Source organism: Pyrus communis, chromosome 9, assembly GCF_041283825.1.
Source record: "Pyrus communis isolate YQ-2024b chromosome 9, ASM4128382v1, whole genome shotgun sequence".
NCBI lineage: Eukaryota > Viridiplantae > Streptophyta > Magnoliopsida > Rosales > Rosaceae > Pyrus > Pyrus communis.
Window position 1 is genome coordinate 920,986 of NC_142573.1, and position 17,689 is coordinate 938,674.

Sequence of the window (17,689 nt, forward strand, 5' to 3'; positions counted from 1 at the left end):
GAGGGGGTGACGGGAGGAGGGGTACCCAGGTGGCGCGGTGGTGTGCTCCGGCCTCTCCTTTTGTGAAGATTAATGTGGATGCTAGTTGGTCCAAGGCCTCAAAGATGGGATTTGTTGGATTGATTGCGCGGGACATGGAGAGAAAATTCGTGGCTGCTGCACGGTATGCTATATTTTCTCCTTCTGCTGCTGCAGCGGAGGCTTATGCGTTGCTGTACGGGTGCCAACTTGGTGACGAGTTGGGAGTAAGGTATGTAATTCTTGAGTCGGACTCCCTTGAAGCGATTAATTGTTTATCTAGTTCACTGTCTAGGGGTAGTTGGGAGGCATTCCCGGTGCTGGCTCGGGTTAAACAACTGGGGGGGAAGTTCTTTGATTGCCGATGGTCTTGGGTGCCCCGTTCTGCTAATGGTGTGGCTCACAAGATTGCATCGGGTGGTTTTACGGAGATGAGTGATGTCGTTTGGGTCGTTAGGCCCCCATCTTCGTTGGTCTTTGTATTGAATAATGACGGACTACCTTGTCCTCATTAATTTGATTTAGTGGTGCTAGGGGTGACACCTCTACTTGGTGGAGGGGTCTTTGTGTTTTACCCTTTGTCACTGCCGGTTTATTGTTTGTTTGTTTGCCTCTTTGTAGGCCTTTTATGATATGGTATCTGGTGTTCAAAAAAAAAAAAAAAAAAAAAAATTGAGACTTATTACGGCTGAGGTCATTTATCAAAGTCATATTGCACGTTTGTCGGCAAATGTCAACAACTTCCAAGTGAGTATGTCGACTAACGTCAATACTTTTTGAGTGACAATTGTAAGAATCCTTATTGAACTCAACTAGTTGTGATAAGAATGAGTCAGCATGTTTGAATTATAAATTAGTATGAGTTTTGTATACGTGTAAAATCATTCCCTATAAATGAGGAGTTACATCCATAGTGTTTCAAACTGAAACATGTACTTGATCCCAGTCATCCACGATTGGAATTGAAAGTAATGGCCTCTGTAACCAACTCCCACTATAGATGGAAGTTGTGTATACCTTACTTTATAAATTGGATTCCCTGCTCACAGAGAAAAACACTCTTCGCTTTTGGGACTATCACCATAAGAGTATACTGGTCTCCCAGTAAGTAGAAGGATCCTCTTGAATCACCACCATGTCTACTGCAGGATAGAAACGAGATGTAATTGTCAAAAAGATGTTCTAATATTTCCTGTTAGTCTAAAGTATACATGTTAATACATTCTAACAACTTTGTAACATATGCCAACATATGTCAAATGAGCCTATCGAAAGATAACTAAAGCAACACATACAAGTCATGAGGCTAGCAGCTAATTCGTCGAGTCCATGGAGTGACAACTTTCAAGGACATCTCAGGTTTTTAAACGGCAGCATCCAGCTATTCCGTGAAGGATTTGTAAGCTTGAGGGTCAGCACCCACCCTGTCCCAAGGTGGATCCGCCCCTGAGTGCAAGCACGTACACAGCGACTGATTCCCGGTGCCTTAACCGGCCAAGAAATTCGAACGGCTCGCATAGGAATTAAAGATGCTTTTCACTTGAAAGCACTGGATAAAATTATCAACTTGTTCATTCGCTTATTTGAATTGGTTTGAGCATCAAGAGCTCGTGCGGCAGTGTCTAAACCAAGAAAACTGAGCTGCTTGTTCTGAGGTTGCAGGACTTCGAGGACGATCGGAGCTTGAGGTATACAGGGCCGTCATTTTTGCCATCCATTACGGGTTTGTTCACCGGAAGGATTTGGCACGTCGAATCTCACCCCCCCATTGACGGAGGAAGAAATAGGCAAAATGCATATGTCAAATCAATGAAAGCGGCCCGCTGTATTTGGCTAACATTCATACAATGTTTTGTTCTAGAAAATATAAACCATCTTAGCAAAGAACACAAGCCATCTCTTTGAACTCCTAACAAGCATGCGAGGGCAAGTTGCAGACAATGAAAAACCACCCGAACCAGCACAATCTTAAAAATAAGGAGTTGTGCGCGTCCATTCACAGAACATGAGACGATTGATAGGTTACACCTGCGAAGTTACTAACGCGATTCATGTCACAGTTTCAGCCACTTTGGCTTAGCAGGTTTCTTCCCTTCAGGCATCTTCTCGGGGACTGCAGGGGGCGGTGCCTCCGTTATGGTTTCTGGTGCACACTGAACAGGCGGCTCTACATGCTTATTGATGAGCTCCAAACCTTTCAAAGACATGATCTCTTCCTGAAGAAAGGGACCTGACATGGCATCTGCAGCATCATCTGCTGGACATGAAATAAGAATACTTAATCACTTAGCATCAAACTTTGCTATTTAAATCCACAGAAACCTATCTTACATCAGCGAAACAATTTCCAGCTAAAATTCAGATTCCTATGCGGTCACTTCATATCTAACCTTTCGGTATATCATATGAAAAGTACACAATTGCACCGGGAACAAAGCCAGCAGTGTGAAAATCCTGTGACATGTCTTTTATCGGTTTCTTTGGAGGAGTAGTATCTGCATAACGAAATGTAAGACTCTACTCCGAACTCATAAATGGAAAACTCAATATTTTGATTCATATTTGCATACATATATAAAATGGTAAATCTGGCCGAGCAACCACTTTGACAACAAGATCTACCAAGCTCTGGACTGTTTCCAATGGATTAAAAGTGGCCTCTAATGTGTGGTTATCAGGAAATCGAACCCTGATCACCGTCTGCATACATGAGCACATGACTTAACAAATTAATAACAAGCAATTTTAAAACTAAATAAAAGATTTGGAATACCCTAATAGGTTACGAATCCAATGGTAATGGAAGGAGTTGATCATATACAAAAAACTAGAAACAATCGCTTCAAAAAGGAGCAAAGAGAGTCAGAGTAAAGGGTACAGTAACCACCTTGGTTATTTTTGACCTGCGGGCTGCCTTCTCTGCTTCTCTTAACTTTCGCGTTTTAAGAGTGTTATCTGTTCGTATTGCATTAACAAAATACAGTAAGTATAAAACAGAACGCATGCTAACAGATGCATGCATGTTTTTTGGTTATTGCAAACACAATACTTGATGCATCTACAAGACTCCTAAGCCGTAAGAAGAACATGTTTCCCATTCATAAATAATTGCTGGGCAGATTATAACTATAAAGCTTTAAGACCCGCCACCACATACAAAAGCTTTTATATTTCCCCTCAAATTATAGCTTATACAGTTTCTGTCAATCACCTTGCTTTTTGGCATTCAAAACCCGATAATAATCCTCTGCAGTGAACTCATAGAAATCCTCTGGCTCCTCTGCCAAACAAAAAATGACAAAAAGAAAAATTCTATCGGGCATCTCAACGCGCTTGCTTCGGAAAAAAAATAGGGGGCATATTAGTTGAATTGCCTCGTACCAGTATTAGACTCTTCACTTTGTGAAGAAGAAGAAGATGCTGATGTTTCAAAAACACGGATTTCTCTTCCGAACTTTTCTTTTGCTGCTGTGAGCTTGGCCTGAATTCACCCCAACGAATCAATAAAAGGCAAAAGTAAATGTGATATCACATTATCAGATATAGCAGGAACAATCTAATCTCGAAAACAGAATGATCTCAATTCGAAAAGCAGTATTCCGTATCCTCATCCAACACATTCATAAGACAAGAACATCAGTATTTTGCACCTACTAACATAATTACTACAACATGTAATTCGGATATCGTAATTACACTGCTACCAAACACCGAATTAATCGAAAATACGAAATAGAACCACGCAAAAAACTTGCACGCAACTGCCAACGGAAACCAACAAAGACACTAAATTGTACTTGGAAATCCAAAACTGCAAATTCTTCCATATTTTTGCTGCACCAAAACTCAAGCTATCCATTCCTCAAGAACTTAAAAGCATTCAAATCTTCACCTCTGGAATCTCTTGATAAGAAGCAATTACTTCCACAATTAGATAAAGATTAAGCAAAATCCTGTAAATCTTATCTAATTGTGGCACTAACCCACAACTTAGAAACAGGCAACAATCACTAATCAACAATTTAAACCCCAAAAAAACCGATTACACACAAAACCCAGATCGACCCAGCAGCAAAAACAAATACCCAGAAACAGAAATCAAGATAATACGAATGCGAGTGAGTGAAAGTTTGGGACTTTTTGGGTAAAAGAACCTGAGCTTCTTCGGCCTCCATGGGATCAATACTTCTGAACTTCCTTCTCTTCAAGGGTATGTGAGAAAAAGCATCAAAGATCATCAGCGAGACTCCAAGAAATCCCACACCGACAGAAAATTATCAGAGGGATCCAAACATGGGTTCACCGTTCGCCGTCTCTCTCGTATAATATGGCATACTCTGTTATTCCTTCCTCTTTGCGAGGCCCTTCTAGTTTTTCTACATGGTAAGTTTTTGCACGGGTAAAAGTTTTTCAAATTACTGCAGTAATTCTGATTTACCATTCAACACTTTGTGGGCTGAAGCCCAATACCTTTATTGGGCTAGAAATTTAGTACCCATTTATGGAAAGGGATCATCTTCAGATCATTTCCACCAAATTCATCAAATTAAGAGATTAGAGCTCTTGAAATTTGATCTAACTGCTAAAATTATTTTAACTTTTAAAGGAGGTTTCTATTTGTAGCCGTTTGATCAAATTTTAAGGACCTGGATCCCTTGATTTGGTCTTTCCCCCCATTTATTTGCATGTGAGCTCCTAATAAGAAAAGAAAGAACAGGACCCACCATTGTTTAAGGCCTGTGGAAATAAAATCTGATAAGGGTAGAATTATTTGAGCTAAAATTGCTCTATGTGCATTTGAGTTCAGGTCTCTCTCTTCGCAATTTGGTTTAGGAAAATTTTATTTAATTCTTGATTTTGTATTTTTACACCCGCTTAAATAATTTCTCTTGTAAACATCGAAATCTAAACCCACTCAAAAAACAAAACTTTTTGAGTTGGCACCTAAGCTGAGCAAAATTACAAATCCAAGTCACTCCAAAGTATCATATAGTATGGTTTAGTGTTATTAACTAGGGGCGGGCATCAAACTGGCCAAAAAATGTCTAAACTCATCCAACTTTTACTAGATCATAGATGATTTTGTTCGATTTCTAATATTTGAGAGCCAAACAATAACGAAAACTAAATAAACCAAATAAAGTTGTATTGGTTCAATTTAAATGTAATTTTGATATATTACGCATCGTATCAGTTTTTAATGAATCACTCGCTAACCGTAACACCTATATCTCGTTATATGATGGGCAATCAACTCAAAGTTAAACTATATGGGCAAGTTGTAGGGAATATGAGTTTGAGTCTCGCAAAACTATATGCTTTCCTTTGCAAAAGAGAGAAAGAAAGGGAATGTTTTAGGTGGCCAATGTTGATGGCACTAGTTATAGTATAGCCTTTTATCTTACTTAGCCAACACTCAATCAAGGTCAACCGACGAAGCCAATATTGTACATTGATCGTCCAACCACTAACGGAAATTTGGAACCATTTCGGCTCACTAACTTATCTAATGTGTTTGATATTTTACACGAGAAATGTTAATGAAATTATCTTAAAGCGAAACTCCACAAACTTTCTATCACCTCACATTTTAACGTCAATTTTCGTGTTAACGTTATAAAATATCGTGTCAAAAATATGAGATGACAGGGTCCATATAAATTATAGAGTCTCCCTTGTGAGAGAATCCTGTTAGCATTTCCTCTCTACATTGATTTTCACCATCAATTTTGCAATTAATCCACATGATTATATGCATGTCAATTTTGCAATTAAGACAAATTTGATATTTAATTATTACAACCTTGATTTATTAAATAACTTAACTAAAATTTGACACTCCCTACAGTAGAATATCATTGTATAAGAAAATAAAACTTGTAGTTAAAAAATTATGTCCACGTCGTTAGGGTTTAACAACTCTAGTGATGGAGAGCATTTACTCATCAAAATTGTCAAGTATATGTTGATAATACATCAATACATTTTATTAGTCAGAATTAATAATATAAACACATCATTGATAAAATACCCTCAAATCGGAGAGTTTTTTTTTCGTGTGTTCGAAATACGAAACGATAAGACATATGTTATTATGTAATTGAAAAAAGTTTTCTTTATATACTTTTTTCAATTTTATAATAATAAGTGATGTTTCGTGTTCTAAGTATAATGAAAAATCTGTCCTCAATGTGTTGTTTAATCTAAATGGTCCAGCGGGGCATGTTGTCGCCCTCACCAACCTACAAGAGGTGACGGCACCTAACGCTTTCGGAGATGGCCGGCAATACTGTAACATTATCGCACGTCAGCACCTTTCAAATTCTCCAACCGGCTACGTGACTCTTCATAGTCCCCCGGCCCCACCAAAACGGCATAGTTTTAATATTTAAAAAAAAAAATTGAATTCTTAAACGTAGGTCCCTCTACATTACCCTATTTCAAAAACAACCCCAACTTATTCAAAAACTCAGACGCGTTTCGCAAATACGAAAACTCTCCAGGGACCTGCATTTCAAAAAAAAACCCAAAAAAAACCCCAAAAAATTGAAAAAAAAAAAAACCTGATTCAGAACGGAGCAGAAAAGCGAGAAACAGAGGAGAGAGAGGGAGAGGAGAGGGAGAGGAGAGGGAGAGGGAGAGGGAGGTTGGTGATGACAATGGACAGAGAGAAGGAGAGAGAGATAGAGCTAGAGAGTGCAATGTACACTAACTGTTTGCTGTTAGGGTTGGATCCGGCGATTATCGGGCTCGGAGGATCCAATGCCACTCCTCGGGTCGGGCTCTTCCGCCACTCCAACCCTAAATTGGGCGAACAGCTCCTCTACTTCATCCTCTCTTCTCTCAGAGGCCCAATTCAATCCGCCAAGGTGGTACAATCTCTCGATTTCCTTTCCTCCGTATATATTTACACTCTATAATTATATATATATATATATATGTTTGAATTTCACTTCTGTGTGTATATATATGTGTGTGTGTGTGTGTGTGTGTTTGCATCTTTGTTATACTATCCTCTGCTATGGATCACGTTCCTGACGATTTTAGATCTTTCAGGATTTCGATAAGGTCTGGCCAATCTTCGATTCCGCGCAATCGCGGGATTTTCGAAAGGTAAATTTGACGATTCCACTTTTTCTGTTGCTTCAGGTTTGATATTCCTTTAAAATTTGAACATTTGGATGAAATATGATGATTTGTTGTTGGTGATTAGGTTGTGCAAGGGATCATTAGTGAGCTCGAATCGCAGGGGGCGCTTCCGAGGAGCAATTCGAGGGTTTCATCACTTGCTACGTGTTGCGGACCGAGGTCGGTTGATGATGCTACTCCTCCCATTGTTGTTTTGAGTTTGTTACATTTGTTTATGTGCATTTCTGCCTTTAATTATTCAACTTTTAAGGTGGAGTCGGGCTTGCTTGGCGAGAAAATTGACAGAAACCCGAAATTCACATATACTAACAGTTTTCTTCTTAATTTGACCGAGGTTCGTAGTTTTGTTGGGCTCACTTGGCCAGCCATTTTCCATCAAAGTGATAAATAATTGTTAAATGAATGCAGGGAACATGTAGTTATATGTCACGGTGAACTTGTTTTTCCCCCAAATTAGCCAATCGATGATATGGGAATTAATACTTTCTGCTTAAATGCTTTGGTGGTCCTCTTAGTTAAAATTACTCTGTCTTACTCCTGCACAATAATTTTATGGTTTTGGGTCCTTAATTCATAAGCTTGGCTGCAGGTTTGTGGAACTTCTGTGGCAACTTTCGTTGCATGGTTTGCGAGAGGTTCATAGGCGAACATTTGCAGCTGATGTAGCTTCTAACCCACTTCCTTCATCACTGACGGATGTAGCCTTTTCACACGCAGCTACTTTACTTCCTGTTACTAAGGTAGTCTTGACCTACACATATAATTTTGAAGCATGCATAATTTACATTTCAGATGACATCGTGATATCGTGGTTCCCAAATTATTGATATTTTCAGCTTTGGGCATGGTTCATGTTGGTTTTGCATCTTATAATAGCTTGGAAGTGTTGCACAAGTATGAAAAGTTTTTCTCTTTCTGTATAACTCTTAAATGGGTTTTCAGGGTTCAATGCACATCTGCATTTCTCTGTGGAGTTTTTTTTCTTTGACTTGACATGCTTATTCAGTAGCTGTTATTTGAGCTTACCATCTTAAACAGGCTAGAATAGCGCTTGAACGAAGAAGATTTCTTAAGAATGCAGAAACAGCAGTACAGAGACAGGCCATGTGGTCGAATTTGGCGCATGAAATGACTGCGGAGTTTCGTGGTCTTTGTGCTGAAGAGGTATAAGGGTAACAATTCAATTCCAACAATTAATTTAATTTGGTAGAACCTTATGTGAAAAATCTTGCAATTCACCTATTGCAATACAATTTGAATTCTTATGTTTCTGTTTGTAAAACATGAATCTCAGGCTTATTTACAGCAAGAACTGGAAAAATTACATGACCTTAGGAACAAAGTGAAGTTGGAAGGGGAACACTGGGATGACCTTGTTTCTAGTTCGAGTCAGAATTCCCATTTAGTATCAAAAGCTACTCGTCTGTGGGAGTCTATATTAGCCCGTAAAAGTGAGTACAAACTTTCATGGTCCTTTTTAAATTTCTTAGGTTTCTACATATTATCAAATAACGTCACATGATCACACCTTATATGTTTATGTAGTTATTTAAGATCTGATTCGATATGTACCCAGTTTGATGAACTAATTAAATGTTCATTTTGTATAGGTCAACATGAAGTTCTTGCTTCAGGCCCTATTGAGGACTTAATAGCTCACAGGGAGCATAGGTAATTTACCATTAAGTATCATTTAAACATCACTAGAAACCCTTCACCTACTTACCTTTGCATGCAATGGTTTCTAGGTACCGCATCTCTGGATCATCTTTGCTTGCAGCTATGGATCAGAGTTCTCAGGTTCCTTATGGAGATGTCTTATCTTTCCAGTCTGGTGACTTTATTCCAACACATGCGGATGGAAAAGAACAAAATGATGGAGCAGATTCATCCCATTCACAAGTAGCAGATGAAAGAAGTGGAAGAGTCCATCCAACTGTTGACGTGGCAGAAATTATCAGGCGTTGGACGCATGCTTTACAGCGTATTCATAAACAATCACTTCACATGGTATGCTACTTCATATATGTTCATGAGAATGTTGGATACAAGTTAGAAAAACGTAGTGAAATTGGTGTTATGCAATGTTAATTTGTAGGCAAAGGCTAATGAGGGAGAGGGTCCAGAAATTTTAAGAAGTGCACAGGATGGCAGTTCAAGTGGTCATGCTGAGTCTCTAGCTGCAACTCTTGCTGAACATCAGCAACACTTGGTTAGCTTTCAGGTAATGCTTTTTCTTTAGCTAAAAGTACTGGTTATTACATAAGAAGTTATATGATGAAGGAACCAATACGTGAGGTAGCCGCAATGTGACTGTATTTGATGGCAAATGCAAAGAGATTGGCAAGCATCGAGCTTAAACTTTAAATGGAATTATGCATTCGAGTCTTGAAATCTGGCAATAATTCTTTGCTTTTGCGACAGTGGTGTCAGCTTATATAGTTTGACTTATGGGAATTTGCATTAGAGTCAACTGGTTTCTAATTTCTTCATGTGCTTTTTGAGCCATCGTGAATATCTGTATTATTTGAGTAGTCTGTCGTTTAAGAGGTCTACTAATACACTGATATTCACCATGCTGATATTCCATCATGCATGAAGTATTTCAAGTTGATCTTCTGTTGGTAGGAAGTTGTTGTAATATGGGGTAGTGCATATTAAATTGCTTGGAATTATGTAACTGAATAGTCATCATAGAACAGTCAATAATGAAAGTGAGATTATTTGTCCATATGCCTTTCTTTAGTCCCCTTCATCTCTCGTGCATAATTTATTTGTTATGACTCACGACGCTATGCTGAGATTTGAATTCATAACTTCTGTAGGTTCTCATTAACCAACTGAAGGAAGTTGCTCCGGCAATACAAAGGTCAATATCAGAATGTACAGATAAAGTAGATAGCATTTCATCTAGTCTGCCTCCGATGACCAAACAACCTGGTCGGTCAACTTCACCTATTCAAGCACAGAGCAGTGGAAGGACATTGGTAATTTTGAACCTATTTCATGCAAACCTTGTACCCACTAAAATCATGTCTAGACTTGAATTATTGCAGCATAGAATTCATTTAACCTGTTTGGTTTCCTTTGGAACAATTCAGGAAAGCAACAGTGATGATGTGGCTGAGGTGACTTCAAAATTGTCTACCTTTCAGCTCGAAAAGGTGTCATCCAGCCCTGCTTTAAAGCTCCCACAGTTGTTTAACTTGACTTCTAATTCTTCTGGGAAAGGTGCAAATATGCATAAGCGCCCTGCTTCAGTTGCTCATTCAAACCAAATAGAGAACTTTCCTGAAAGGAAGTCTGTGGAGCAGCCTTTATCAAATAATCACATAGATAATCTACCACAAGGTCTGTTATCTGTGCCTGGTTCCTCAAATTCTCATTGTGTTATAAGCGTGTCCGCTTGCCCAAGGCATTTCATTTTATATCCGGATTATTGGTGGTTGAACAGCTTTGTTGTAAAGGTTTTTGATTTTTAGTTTAATGTTATGCAGACAGTGACAATTATTATGTCCAGAATCTAAAGAGATCTGTTAGAGAAGCTGCGCTGTCACAGAATTCCTTAAGTTCCGAATCATCACGAGGCAGCCATTCTGATGAAAGCTCTGAGCATTTCTTTTTACCTCTTTCATCATCTGGGTTTTCTCGTCTAGGCCAAGAGTCTAAAGGGGCTTCATTAAGGAGTAAAAGGTTTTCAGCTCAGACCGAGGCTTCCTTTCATGAAAATCGTGCTCCTGATGGTAATGTGGGGAACAAGTACGCTGAATTATCTGAAGCGTTGAATGATTTAGATTCACTTGATGATTTTGACCAAGTAAATGGGTTTCTTTCCGCTGCTGGTTCAAACTGTGCTGTTTTGGACAGACAGAGATCATTTTATGACTTTGAGGAAGCTCGGGAGCAGGTTTTCTCACCTCCTTTGCTAATGGACTCATCACTATTAGCAGATTATGAAGACTTACTTGGTATGTTGCTCTGGTCACCAACTAGTTCCGTTATATTGGCTTGTATATGTAGATGTTGTTATCAGTAACTTCATTTTATTATTGAATGCTTTCTGTCATTCCAAGTATATGGTCATTTGTACTGGTTCTGGCACTAGGTTTTCTACCTTATATCGTCAAACCTTGGGGATAGCCATTATAGCATTGAGATCAATCACCACTGGACCTATATACACTAATTATATAGGTTTTCTACACTTCTTTTATCTTCCTGTGAGAACATCCTCCACTAATTATATTGCAAGTCGAAGTAAAGTCGTCGAAAATGAACCATTTGTATCTTAGCTGGCTCCATTTGTGTATCAGTGTGATTAATATATGTATGCTTCCTGGTCGAGCTATATAGTTTTCTAGCTTCTTTACACTATAATTCTTTTGTTTTGTCCCTCCATATTTTCTTCCCGCTGAGAGTTCTGTTCGACTCTTTTTGCAGCACCACTTTCAGAAACTGAAACAGCCTTAATGGAGCACTGAAACTGAATTTTGAGCGACCTGAATTATCGGTCAAGGAGCTATTTGGTCACTGCGATGGTTTTGTTTCCATTTCCCGGGACACTTTCCACTTTCCCAAATTATTGTTGACAACTTGACGTGCCTGTATCATTTCTTTGATGTTCTGTACATTTCCCCCCTCCAACTCAGCGCAGTTCGTTTGTTTGGAGGAAACCGTGAACCTTCCTAGCAGTGCTGTTGTACATGCTTGACAATGGCTCCGAACCGAAATGATTGTATCATGTTGAAGTTCCACTGCTCCCAACGAGATGTAAGCTGCAGACATTTCCTGGGGTGTTTTTGTCCATGGATGATTAGGAAACTACAATGTAGCGACTTATGCACGTGTACTTCTTAGCCCCGTCCTGTGCAGCGATCGGTCTTTCGAGTTTCATGCTTAGGGTAACTGACAAGATTGGTTGTTGGTTCGATTTTTACATGTATCTGATTAATCTGACCTAAATGTAAGTTGCTGAAACGTCACAGATGTGAGAAGTAGTTGTTGAACCATAGGGCTTTACTTCCTTTTTTTTAGCTTTAATATTCTTTTAGAAGGGTAATTATTTCTTTGAAAATGCTGGAATTGTGAGTAAATGTCGTTGTTTAATCAAGTAAATGATGAAAGATTACATAAAAGTTGGATTTTCTGTCTTTTTCTTTGCCCTTTTATATGAGAAAGTTTTAAGCGTGTCGGAAAAATTGTCTGTACAATTAGTTGGAATATATATATATATTTTTTAAAATTTTCAACTAATTATATTATTACATTTGTGCATCGAGCCGTGAAAAATGTCTTCTTTTATACATGTCATTTTGCTTTTTATTTGTGGAGGGAAATGGTTGCCCTCTTGACGGGGCGCAGCCGCGCAAAACAAGTCATAAGTCGGTCGAGACAAAGCGGAAGAAAACGAAAAATGAGCTTCGTATATGAATTATGATAATTAATGAGTTCTGTTTGCAAATATTTGCGTAGTCAGATTGATCAGAATCGCTAATAAAACCCTAGAGTTTAATTAATATAGGTTCGAATTTGTTGTAATCAAACAATTTTACTGAAATTTCGACCGCGGCGGTCGGTTAAAGGGCACACTGCACAGTGACATCTCACTTGGCTTTGTTAGGTGGAGTAAGCTGCCGATTTACTCTCTGAACTATTACCCAACTTTCGATTTCTTCTGAACTTTTTAATTAGAAAATTAAAGACTTAAACTAATTTTTTTGGCTGATTCCCCCCTTACCATTAGTTTTTCATAGATTTCATTCAAATTAATGTTAACTTTTATCATGTGCAAACCTCGTAACTCTCATTTGTGGACAAAAACATCACTTCATTAGACCTTCAGACACAAAAGCTATAGAATCACACATATTTGCATAAGTTTATATTTTAGAAATCTAAGGTTTTTAATTATTTTAAAGAATGAAACGACCGAACTACCCACACACGTTGTGCACATGCTTCCATTTAACAGAAATTTGGATGGAATGAATGAAAAATTAACAACAGGGGGCAAATTGGCCAAAAAAATTAGTTTAAGTCCTTAATTTTCCAATTAAAAAGTTCAGGAGGAAAATCGAAAGCTGGGTGATAGTTCAGGAGGCAAATAGGCAGTTTAATCTTATCAAGTGCTAAAATTACAATTTCAACCTTTCACTTTCTTCTCCAAAGACTCTTTCCAACCGAAAGTGTCTGTAGATTGGAGGGCTATTTTAGTCAAATGCGACCTCTCTCGACTCTCGTCATCTGCAGTGAATCAAAGTGAGAGCAAGGAGGAACAGTTTTGGTCTTTTGAGGTTGAAAATTTAAATTCCTGATCAAAGTTAAAACAAATAAATTAATAAATAATATTATAAATTTGACAATTTTTTTTATTTTCGTTTTTTCAATCAAAACCATAAATTTTACAATTTTCATGTAAGAAAAAAGAAAGAAAAATCATCGGACAAAAACAAGGGCTCACAGCCGCCAAAGAGTTTCTGTTCCTCAACACCCCTCCCACCCCACCTTTTTCCTATTTCTCTCTATCTCCAAAAGGCAAGACAAGAAACAACAGCTCCGACCTCTCTCTCTGTAAGTATCTCCGAACATTTCATTATTTTCTCCGAAAATTGACTCTCTGTTCCCTTCATTGCATGTTTTTCCAGCTCTGCAATAACTTTCCACTTTCTGGCTTTGAAATTTGTGCATGTTAATCTTTGTTGGAGAATGCCAAATGGGTTTTCCAGATCTTGTTTTGTCATGATCCAGCTGAATTTCTTGTCAATTTTGGTGAAAAGGGGCAAAATTTCAGTGTATTTTTCGTTTATTTTTTTATGTGGGTCTTTGCACAAGTCAAACTTTCTAATCTTGGAACGCAAATTCGATTGTTTTGAGGTTTTCTACATCTGGGTTTCCCGATATAGGTTGTGATGTTAGATTGTTGTAAAAAGTCAAGCTTTACTTGGATTTTGCTTTTGCTAATGGATCAGAGATTAAAGTTTAGCAAAGCTGTTGTTTTTGCATTGTTTAGGTAATTAAAGATTGGAAATTTCTAGTAATCTGTTTAATTTTCGGGTCCGAATGGATTTTTATATGCAGCTTTGTTCTCATTTGAGGTGGGTTTGGTATCACTGCTCCAGATTTCCCCAACTGGGTTTGAACATTGGTTTCTAATTAAGGGGAAGTCACTGTGTTTACCAAGGAAAGACATGAGAAGTTTATAGGTTTCGGTTCTTGCTTCTTTGTGCCAGATTTTGGCTTTGTGTTTCTGGGGTTTTCTAGCCTGATTAGACTTGTCTTTCGGGTATCACCGATGCTGTGTTTGCTCTAGTAGCTTTTCCTTTGTCGATTGAGTTATGATCAAACAGATACTTAATAGGCTCCCGAGGAAGCCCAAGTCATCTGAGCATCGTGTGGGAGGATCCTCTACCTCTAATTCAAATGCTTCCACCGGTTCAAGAGGCAACTCTATATCAAGTAACAAGTACGCGAGCTCGAGTACTACATCTTTTTCGAGCGCTAATTCTACTCCAAACTTTGGAGTAAATGTGACTTCAAGGCTTAATGGGAACTCATTGGCTTCTCCATATGAGGCATTGCCTAGTTTCAAAGATGTCCCGAATGCAGAGAAGCAGAATTTGTTGATAAAAAAGTTGAACTTGTGTTGTGTTGTCTTTGACTTCAATGACCCAGCGAAGAACATCAAGGAAAAGGAGATCAAGCGACAGACATTGGTAGAGCTTGTGGATTACATTGCTTCTGCTAATGGGAAATTCTCAGAAACTGTCATGCAAGAAATCGTAAAGATGGTGAGCATAAATTTATTTAGAACACTCACTTCTACACCCCTTGAAAACAAAGCATTAGAGGCCTTTGACTTAGAAGAGGAAGAGCCTTCAATGGACCCAGCATGGCCGCACTTGCAAATTGTGTATGAATTCTTCCTGAGGTTTGTGGCATCACCTGAGACGGATGCAAAGTTGGCTAAGAGATACATAGATCACTCCTTTGTTCTCAGGTTGCTAGGTCTTTTTGATTCAGAGGACCACAGAGAGAGGGATTACTTGAAAACAGTTCTGCACCGCATCTATGGGAAATTTATGGTGTACCGCCCGTTCATCCGGAAAGCAATCAACAACATCTTCTATCATTTTATTTTTGAAACTGAAAAGCATAATGGGATTGCAGAGCTGTTAGAGATTTTGGGAAGTATAATAAACGGTTTTGCTCTGCCCCTGAAAGAAGAGCACAAACTCTTTCTTGTTCGAGTGCTTATTCCACTTCACAAACCAAAATGCATACCCTTGTACCACCAGCAGTTATCGTACTGCATTACTCAATTTGTGGAGAAAGACTGCAAACTTGCTGATACAATAATTCGTGGTTTACTCAAATATTGGCCAATTACAAATAGTTCTAAGGAGGTCATGTTCTTAGGTGAACTGGAAGAAGTTTTGGAAGCAACTCAGCCTGCAGAGTTCCAGCGCTGCATGGTGCCGCTGTTTCGCCAAATTGGTCGTTGCTTGAGCAGTTCACATTTTCAGGTGGGCAGCCTCTCCACTTTCATCTGTTTTCTTCTTGCTAGTTTCCTATTTCTGTACAGGCCTGTGTTAACCTTTGTTATTTCAAACATAGCAGTATGTCTGTTGAGTTATATGCTTTTTCATTTTGTTTGTATCCTCTGTGGAATCTTTTCAAAGCTTACAAATTATGGTACCATGGAGAAAGTAATATTTTAATGAACTTTTGTTGGTATATTTCTTTGTGAAGATGCACCTTAGGCATTTCAAAATTTAAAATCGTAGATCTTAAGATGCTGTTTTGAGTTACTCTTGCAATATTCTGGTCTGTTCTGGAATCTATTAAGTTTCTTGTAATTAAGTATGAAACCCGTAGAGTAACAAGTTGGTCAGTATCTTTGAAAGGAAATTTCTGGTCATAGCTAAGTCAGTTATGGAACGATCTACGGGCTTTATAGTATGTAGAAGAAAACGTGATTTCGGTTTTCAACTGCATTGAAACAAAATGGAAACCGATATTTTCCTTAATTTATTTCTGTACTTTAGATTTACGATTTCTTTAACATGGGTTCATGATAGTTTGTTTGTGTACTCTAGATTTGCTTTGTCTGCTCTAAGCTCTCTTGCTCTCAATCTCATATATCGAGTTCGTGCTTCATTTGCAGGTGGCAGAGAGAGCTCTGTTCTTATGGAATAATGATCACATTGTGAACCTAATCAAACAGAACCGCCATGTCCTACTGCCAATCATATTCCCTTCATTGGAGAAAAATGCAAGAAACCACTGGAACCAGGCAGTACAGAGCCTGACACTAAACGTCCGTAAGATTTTCTCTGATATTGACCCTGAGCTTTTTGAGGAATGCTTGCTCAAATTCCAGGAAGATGAAGCACAAGAGACTGTAAATGGTTTGAAACGTGAAAATACTTGGAAACGTTTGGAAGAGATTGCTGCAAAGAATGCTACGAGCAATGAAGCAGTGCTTGTGTCTCCCAAAGGAGCCACCGGCAAACCTTCTGGCTTGGAACTTTGAGATACCCCGTGATGTGATTACAGTGGTTTCGATGTTCAAATTATTATGCAGTCGATAAACTGACGTTGCTGTATAAGTTCTGAGATGTCAATCTTCTTGTTGTTGGCTCCTCCCCTACATGCAGAAATTTGGGTTGTCCGGTGATCAAGTCACAGAGCATACTGCTCAATCTGGCATACAGTTAGCCCCCTTTCGGCTTTCCATATCGGGATGTTGGGCTGTACATATCGGATTGGGTGTAGAAGAACAACGGGGGTGCTGCTGCCACAACACAAGCATGGTCTCGGCAGGTGTGGCGAGTAAAGCTGGTCCTTCGTCGTCGGGGTTCTAAAGTTTACAGAAAAGCTTGAAATTGAGGTATCAGTGGTTACATATTTTGGGGTTTGGGGTTTGGTTTAATAGAGACATCCTCTTCCTCAATCTTCGTTTACTTGTATTGTATGTATCATCATCAATTCATCATCGTCAAACTATGTTGCTTTTGTAAAATGTATCCATCCCTGTAACGCCTAAATTCCGGAGTTCAGTCCGAGCATGATTGGTTTGGAATACCATCATCCTGACAACTCGGAGGTGGAACAGTGCCTGATTGGTTTGGAGAGAAATGATAAGGAGATCCTCTCAAAAGTGAGACTATCCTGAGATTCTCTGTCACCTCATGTTTTTGGTACAATGTTATATAATATTGGCACGAGCATAGACATTAAACTGTGAGGTGTCAGAGAGTCCATAAAGAGTCACAGTTTGAGAGTCTCCTTAGCGTTACTGTCATCCTGACATCTCGGTGATGGGACATGCATGATTGGTTTGAAATATTGTCATCCTAACAATGGGGGCGGGATAGTGCCTAATTGGTCTGAAATACCATCATCTTGACATTTCGGGAGCGAGATAGTGCATGATTAGTTTGAAATACCGTCATCTTGACTGCTCTGTGGCCCACTTGATTGCACCTGGTTTGAACAATAATTCATGTTTGATTCCAATTAT

General features: G+C 38.8%; 3 protein-coding genes across 4 annotated transcripts; 2 read left to right on the forward strand and 1 right to left on the reverse strand.

Moving 5' to 3' along the window:
- Positions 1-1,817: 1,817 nt before the first annotated feature.
- Positions 1,818-4,371, reverse strand: LOC137740290 (plant UBX domain-containing protein 1). Of its 2 annotated transcripts, none has more exons than XM_068480147.2 (7): positions 4,173-4,370; positions 3,400-3,499; positions 3,230-3,298; positions 2,906-2,973; positions 2,589-2,718; positions 2,409-2,513; positions 1,818-2,272 (listed from the first exon to the last, which is right to left on the reverse strand). In XM_068480147.2, exons 1-7 carry the CDS (start codon positions 4,254-4,256, stop codon positions 2,073-2,075), a joined length of 756 nt encoding a protein of 251 aa, XP_068336248.2. In that variant the 5' UTR covers positions 4,257-4,370; the 3' UTR covers positions 1,818-2,072. The 2 variants fall into 2 exon arrangements, with proteins under 2 accessions (XP_068336248.2, XP_088555837.1); XM_088699711.1 differs by having other exon boundaries at positions 1,825-2,275; positions 4,173-4,371.
- Positions 4,372-6,508: 2,137 nt separating this feature from the next.
- LOC137739836 (AUGMIN subunit 6) lies at positions 6,509-12,302 on the forward strand. The gene is made up of 13 exons (XM_068479556.2): positions 6,509-6,887; positions 7,075-7,131; positions 7,232-7,326; positions 7,757-7,907; positions 8,206-8,331; positions 8,462-8,618; positions 8,778-8,838; positions 8,916-9,177; positions 9,266-9,391; positions 9,993-10,154; positions 10,269-10,518; positions 10,665-11,135; positions 11,608-12,302. The coding sequence occupies exons 1-13, from the start codon at positions 6,672-6,674 to the stop codon at positions 11,646-11,648; spliced, it is 2,175 nt and encodes a 724-aa protein (XP_068335657.2). The 5' UTR covers positions 6,509-6,671; the 3' UTR covers positions 11,649-12,302.
- Positions 12,303-13,529: 1,227 nt separating this feature from the next.
- LOC137738939 (serine/threonine protein phosphatase 2A 57 kDa regulatory subunit B' theta isoform-like) lies at positions 13,530-17,407 on the forward strand. Its single transcript, XM_068478407.2, has 3 exons — positions 13,530-13,737; positions 14,245-15,689; positions 16,331-17,407. Exons 2-3 carry the CDS (start codon positions 14,502-14,504, stop codon positions 16,697-16,699), a joined length of 1,557 nt encoding a protein of 518 aa, XP_068334508.2. The 5' UTR covers positions 13,530-13,737; positions 14,245-14,501; the 3' UTR covers positions 16,700-17,407.
- Positions 17,408-17,689: the final 282 nt, after the last annotated feature.

Coding starts and splice junctions, on each gene's coding strand:
- LOC137740290 (XM_088699711.1), bottom strand. CDS start 4,256: ATGATCTTTGATGCTTTTTCTCACATACCCTTGAAGAGAAGGAAGTTC. Junction 3,500..4,172: donor TGGAGGCCGAAGAAGCTCAG/GTTCTTTTACCC, acceptor GGGTGAATTCAG/GCCAAGCTCACAGCAGCAAA. Junction 2,719..2,905: donor GCAGGTCAAAAATAACCAAG/GTGGTTACTGTA, acceptor TCATGTATGCAG/ACGGTGATCAGGGTTCGATT.
- LOC137738939 (XM_068478407.2), top strand. CDS start 14,502: ATGATCAAACAGATACTTAATAGGCTCCCGAGGAAGCCCAAGTCATCT. Junction 15,690..16,330: donor TGAGCAGTTCACATTTTCAG/GTGGGCAGCCTC, acceptor CTTCATTTGCAG/GTGGCAGAGAGAGCTCTGTT.
- LOC137739836 (XM_068479556.2), top strand. CDS start 6,672: ATGACAATGGACAGAGAGAAGGAGAGAGAGATAGAGCTAGAGAGTGCA. Junction 8,332..8,461: donor GTGGTCTTTGTGCTGAAGAG/GTATAAGGGTAA, acceptor CATGAATCTCAG/GCTTATTTACAGCAAGAACT. Junction 11,136..11,607: donor AGATTATGAAGACTTACTTG/GTATGTTGCTCT, acceptor CTCTTTTTGCAG/CACCACTTTCAGAAACTGAA.